We start from the raw sequence: 6,000 nt of genomic DNA, 5'->3' as shown, positions 1-6,000 counted from the left end.
GTAAATGAAACATCTGTGTGTTGTGGGCGGTTGGTCGGGAAAAACATTTAATAACATCTTCAGCTTGGAGAAATTTTAATTGGTAGTTTCACAGTTTCATGACATTTTACAGACCAAAAGATGAATCAGTTCATCAAAAAATACACCATTAGTTCCAACATTCTTCAAAGTGCTGCTTGCTATTAATGCCACTACTGTAAGACTGATTGGCATGAAAATAGAGATACATACTTATTTCATGTTGCATGAAAGGCTGTTTAAACGCACACGGCTATAAAAGGTCAAATGTTTGATGCAATAACTCTACTTGAACCATGTGTGTTTGTGTTACTTTCAACCTTTGGAAGCTGTTTAAATGTTTCTGCAATTCAAAACTATTCCTTGACATCTTTGCCTTTACTGCAAATTCCCAAACCAGAGTGCAAAAAGACAGATTTCAGGCACAAATATGGCCATGTAGGAAATGATCCCCTGCTGCTCCGTCTCACAAATGCTTTATTTATTTATCTGTTTATTTTAATGCAGGGCAACGCCAAACCCTGCACCGTCTCCTTCCTCCAGCCAGGCCGAATCACCTTGCAGGTCTAATAATCACGTCGCGTAATGCTGCGTGGTCTCTGGAACTGATTGCTCTCGATCATAATGAGCTCCTGGAAAATAGATTTGTCTGGGCAAATTATTTTCCAGGGAAATATCCGCTGCCCAGCCTTGTTTTGTGTCTCAAATCAGACCCAGAGGCCTGACAGCTAATCAGACCACCATTAATGAGACTGGGACTCCATATTAAATGATTCCTCTGAAACACTTCTAAGAGCCCTCCCTCAAAGAGCAGCCGCCAGCCGCCTGTGAGCTGGCTGATAGAAAATATGATCCTACCTCAATAATATGTTCTTGGAAGGTGTAAAGTATCATTTAGATGACAAATACAGACCTCCTGTGAAATTGCCGCATTAAGGACAAGCAAATAAAGTAGGGGGGAAACAACAATGAGTCATCAGTAACAGGGTGAATAATGTGTGTGTGTTGCAGCCACCTCAAACAGGCAGAATGCCACACTAAAAAAAAAAAGGTACGCATGGGTTGTAGCATGTGGGTGCTTGACATTAATCGCCATCATGACCTTTGCCCCCCGGCCACCTCCTGTACATGTGCACAATGCAGACATGCCCCGCCTCCAAAAACCCCCCCCCCCCCCCCCCCACACACACACACACACACACACACACACACACACACACTCACACACACAAACACAGAAACAAACAAATCAAATGTAACTTCACCCCCCCTCCCCCACTCCCCACCCAAATCCTCCAACTGCAAATGATTGTTTGCATGATTTTTGTGCCTGCTGACATTTTGTCCCTGTCTTTTTGAGTGGTCGCTGCACTTAGCCACCATGCTTAGCCTTTTGGAGACGGATGTGCACTCTAACCTGATGATCCATGCCCCGATTCCCAGAGGCTAAGTGCGCGCATGTGTGTGTGTGTGTGTGTGTGTGTGTGTGTGTGTGTGTGTGTGTGTGGAGAGAGGGGTCTGCTGACTTCAACAGCTGGCTTCTTCCAATAGGCTGTCAGCAAGCACATCCGCTTAATGATATCACTGCTGCTTGTTGATGTGTGAGCTAAAGAGAAGCAGGCAGAGAGGAAAAGGAGGCCAAGACAGGACAAACGTACACATATTTATCACTGAGCGTCAGCCTGACGGCCCCTGTGTGCTGCTTTACGTTACGGCACACGTTGACATTTTTTCAAGGCTGTCCATGTGGACGTGGAAAGATTTATTAGTGATGGGAAACAAAATCAACAGTCTCCAATCTGTGCAAAAACTTCTGTCTAAAGCTAATTTGAGGCTTCAGCAGGCCGAGTTAGCCAAATTAAATGAATAGCTTTCAAAGTTACAGTCATTTTAGTGTGAAATTCCCTCTTTGTGCTACTATTCCCCTGCCACAGCTGAGCAAGGAAACAGTCAGTCAAAGAGGAAAAGATGCCCACTTAATTTGAGTAACGCAGGCAGCAAGAAGCCTAAAATTTACACTATTCTCTGATGGCCTCTGTGTTTTGAACGGGGATGCTTCACGACTGAGCATCCGTCAAACACCTTTCTGTCTGTTCGAGCTGGCTACGAATGTTTGGCTTCCCTCTGAAGTAACCTGCCAACGTCCTACAAAACCGAACGTGGAGCACCAGCACGACCGCAAACTGGCCCGTCCGGTGGGAGCTCACCCCGTGCGTCTACATGTGCCGCAAATGCACACTCTCACACGCGCGCACACTCCGTCTTTCTCATGGACTCGCATGCTTTCACATTTGGTAAACGTGCTGGGAAACACTCCGCCAGCTGAATGCGAGCACGCACCGGGCTCTGCCAGACAAGGTGCTGGATTTACTGTCAGAGAAACTCCCAGAAGAACCCTTCAGCTTTGCGAGGACAGTGCTGTTCAAGTGCCTTCCTGACTGTCAAAACGAATGCATTTACTTACACCTCCTCCACTGGGAACGGCCACGTCCTCTGCATTCACCGCACAGATGAGAGCCGCTCTTTTGTTTTATTCAGCCTTTCTCCTAGACATGATAGAGGGAGCAGAGAGACCAAGACCAGTAAATCAGGTTCTGGTCTGACAGGCTCCATGTCTTTACTTAATGACGCATACCGTGGTAACACAAAACGGCAAATGAACCGTTACTCCTCCACTTCCAGTGCCTCGCATTATGGCTGTATTCATGATCCACAGTTGATTCATAAACTGACTCTGAGATCCAAAGCCTGAGCAAACACACACTTGGAAGAAAAAAAGAACTCAGTTTAGGGAATCTCACAATCAAGGCAAAATACCTGCATCTAATCACAAACACCATTAATCCAAGGACCAAAGCATGTTTGCACATATTCCACTCAGGATCATTAAGAGCTGAGCTCCTTCTTAATCCCTTTCTGCCCCAAAGGTCAGATTCAACAGACCAGCGTATTTGCACTTTTCTGTCGGAGCGCTGGCACGAGAGGATTTACGGGTTGGCCCTCCTGGTCCAAGAGTTTCCACACCTTCACACAGATCACAGCTAAAACAGCTTCTCGCTGTGACAAATCTCTTAACGCCAGAGCACGTTCTGAGAGCAGATCCAGACTCCACTGCTGCCTCCCCCCTCTTTCTCAGCCTCTGTTGTGTGTGTGTGTGTGTGCGTGTGTGTGTGTGTGAAAGAGAGTGTGTCAGCACTGTGTAACGTACAAAATGAGATAACGTCACCAACCTGATGCCTTAACTTGCTGTGGAGCCTTGAGATCAGTTGGTTGGTTTATTCTAATAGAGCCAGCATTTTCCCTGACTTTATCATCACCATCATCATCCTAACCATCATTGTCTTCACATCATACAAAATGGCACAACACTGTATCCATAACAACAAAAACAAAGACAATTATTCAGACAGGTCATTTTGTACAACGTTCTGTCGTAAAGCACAGCACATATCACAACTTCACTGTTTGTTTTATAAAAATAAAAAGGACATTCAGAAATAAAAGCATGGCTTCACTGTGGCTTTCTGTTCTGTTCTGTTGGAGCTCTCTCTGGGGTGGTGGTCGGCTCAGAAGCTGCGCGTGGCGGACGGTTTGAAAGGATGCTGCACGTAAAGCTCATCCTGGGAAAGTATTTCCAAGCAGTTACACCTAGAGCGTTCACAAGCCAGTGACCCATGCACAATGCTCAATGCACTCTATAATTTACAATAACGTAAAAAAAAAAGTATGTACATAAAGATCGAGTCCATCATGCATATCTTCTGGTGTCCCTCCTGCACAGTATCTTTTTGAACGACCGCCTGAAGTCGTTGTTGAAGATGGTGTAAATGATGGGGTTCAGCGCGCTGTTGCAATAGCCGAACCAGAAGAAGAACTTGAACAGGGTGCTGGGCACCGGGCAGGACTCGCACAGCGTCATCAGCATGTATGTAAAGAAAAAGGGAAACCAGCAGATGACGAACACTCCAATGACCACGGCGAGGACAAAGGTGAAGCGTTTCTCGCGGTTCTGTCGGCCCTTCCAGCGGCTGCCCTTGGTGCTCGGCACCCGCTTTTGGATGTCGTTGTCCCCCGGTTTGATCTGGCTCAGTTTGGTTTTCCCCTTGGACGATTTCCTTTTGATCGAGCAGGGGTTGTTGACCTTGTGGTCAGAGGAGGACGACTCCTCCAGGTCCACCCCGTTGACCATGCCCTTCTCCTCATCTGCTCCTCTATCTCCTCCCACTCCCTCCTTCAGCTCGATGTCTTGCTCGCCGTTCAGCTTCTCGTGGCAGAGGCGGTCCTCCCCTGCACCCACGCCATTCTCCTTCTGGTTGGCAACAGCGATGGTGGCCGTCTTCGGCATCTCCCTCCACTTCCTGTCTCCCGGTGGCGCCCGCGTTCTCCTCTTGGCGATCTGGTAGATCCGCACGTAGACCAAGACCATGATGACGCAGGGGAGGAAGAAGGAGCCGATGCAGGAGGAGATGACGTACCACTTATCATTATTGATCTTACACACAGGTTCCTCCACGCTGTTTTCTTTCTCCATGGTGATCAGAGGCGGGAAGGAGATAACCGCCGCAATGACCCACACGATGAAGATTATGCACTTGATTCGCCGCGGCGTCCTCTTCAGGTTGTACTCGATGGCCTGAGTGATGGACCAGTAGCGGTCCAAGCTGATGGCACAGAGGTGGGCAATAGAGGCGGTGCAGAAAAGAACATCAAGCGCCAGATAGATCTCACACCACACCTCGCCAAAGTACCAGTATCCCATGAGCTCATTGGCCAAGGAGAAAGGCATCACGAGGGTAGCCACCAAAATGTCGGCCGACGCCAGAGACACCAAGAACAAGTTCTGCGGAGCCCTCAGGGCCCGGCTCGTAAACACTGCTATGACCACCAGCACGTTGCCAAACACTGTCAGCAGGATCATGATCCCCACCAGCACAGTGAGCGGCAGGGAGATCTGCAGGCTGTAAGGGGCCACGTTTGGAAGAGTCTGGTTGGTCTCGTTGTCAAACCCCATTGGAGCAGGTTGGCCCACTTCCTACCTGAGTTCACCTGAGGTGGGAAAATATCATGACCAGGAAGGACAGAGCTAGTCGCTCACAGCAGGGCCGAAGGAGGAGGCAACTGAACCACTCCTCTGATGCTTCTTCTCTTTCATCGCGTGTGGCTCCTCAAGGATTAGCTCTTATCATTTATGTCACTTCATCTGAAAATATGAGGCAACAAGAGGAGAAAATTGGCTGTTTGCACTTTTCAATCAATTATACACGTCTTTTTTTATATACTCACTATCAGCATTAACTGAAGCACTATGTCAGCTCCTTTCCCTGAATGATAAGAGAGCAAGAAGTGAGAATTAATCTTACCTGAGACAAAAAGCGGTGACACGAGCTCTCCAGCGCCGGAGACGCGAAAAACTGTCAGTGTGCAACTTCTCTAAGCGGATCGATGTTGAGCGAAAAAGATCCATGCGGCGGATGAAATCCCCCGTCCGCGTCCCCTCTCTCTCCCCGCACGACGACCCCTGCGCAGCATCCACTCGTTCTCGGTGGCGGACGTAATAGAGCACTAATCATGTTATCCCGGGCGATGTCTGCGCGCGGAGTCTCTCTCCTCAGTGCCGAGCAGCGCGCCACTCCCTCCCTTTATAGCCCGCACGCTGCAAAAAGTGTCCGCGCTCACCGGGTCACCGTGCGCCCGCAGACTGTCAACACAGGCGGACATGTGACACAGACGACGACAGGAGCCGGAAGCGTGCAGCCAGTGAGGGAATGACGGCAGGAGAGGAGGCAACACAGGAGAATCAAATTATTCGCAGGGACAGGTGTTGGACAAATCACGTGCAGCCAATAAGTTCAATGCAATAAAAACAAATTAAACCGCTTGGTATGTTGACTGTACTTGTGTATATATAACAAGTGGGACGTGACACATAAGCATGGTGGTAAAAAGTGAATTGCCTTGCAATAATTACTGCCTGTGTTGACA

General features: G+C 48.4%; 1 protein-coding gene across 1 annotated transcript; it reads right to left on the bottom strand.

Moving 5' to 3' along the window:
- Positions 1-1,309: 1,309 nt before the first annotated feature.
- On the bottom strand, positions 1,310-5,616 carry adra2a (adrenoceptor alpha 2A). Its single transcript, XM_041933117.1, has 2 exons — positions 5,379-5,616; positions 1,310-5,218 (listed from the first exon to the last, which is right to left on the bottom strand). Exon 2 carries the CDS (start codon positions 5,027-5,029, stop codon positions 3,767-3,769), a length of 1,263 nt encoding a protein of 420 aa, XP_041789051.1. The 5' UTR covers positions 5,030-5,218; positions 5,379-5,616; the 3' UTR covers positions 1,310-3,766.
- Positions 5,617-6,000: the final 384 nt, after the last annotated feature.

The sequence above is a fragment of the Chelmon rostratus genome, chromosome 3 (genome assembly GCF_017976325.1).
Source record: "Chelmon rostratus isolate fCheRos1 chromosome 3, fCheRos1.pri, whole genome shotgun sequence".
NCBI lineage: Eukaryota > Metazoa > Chordata > Actinopteri > Chaetodontiformes > Chaetodontidae > Chelmon > Chelmon rostratus.
Note: the sequence above shows the minus strand (reverse complement) of the source record. Positions and strands in the feature narration are given on the sequence as shown.

Bases quoted from the DNA above. Each gene is read 5' to 3' on its own strand.
- adra2a (XM_041933117.1), bottom strand. From the start codon at position 5,029: ATGGGGTTTGACAACGAGACCAACCAGACTCTTCCAAACGTGGCCCCT.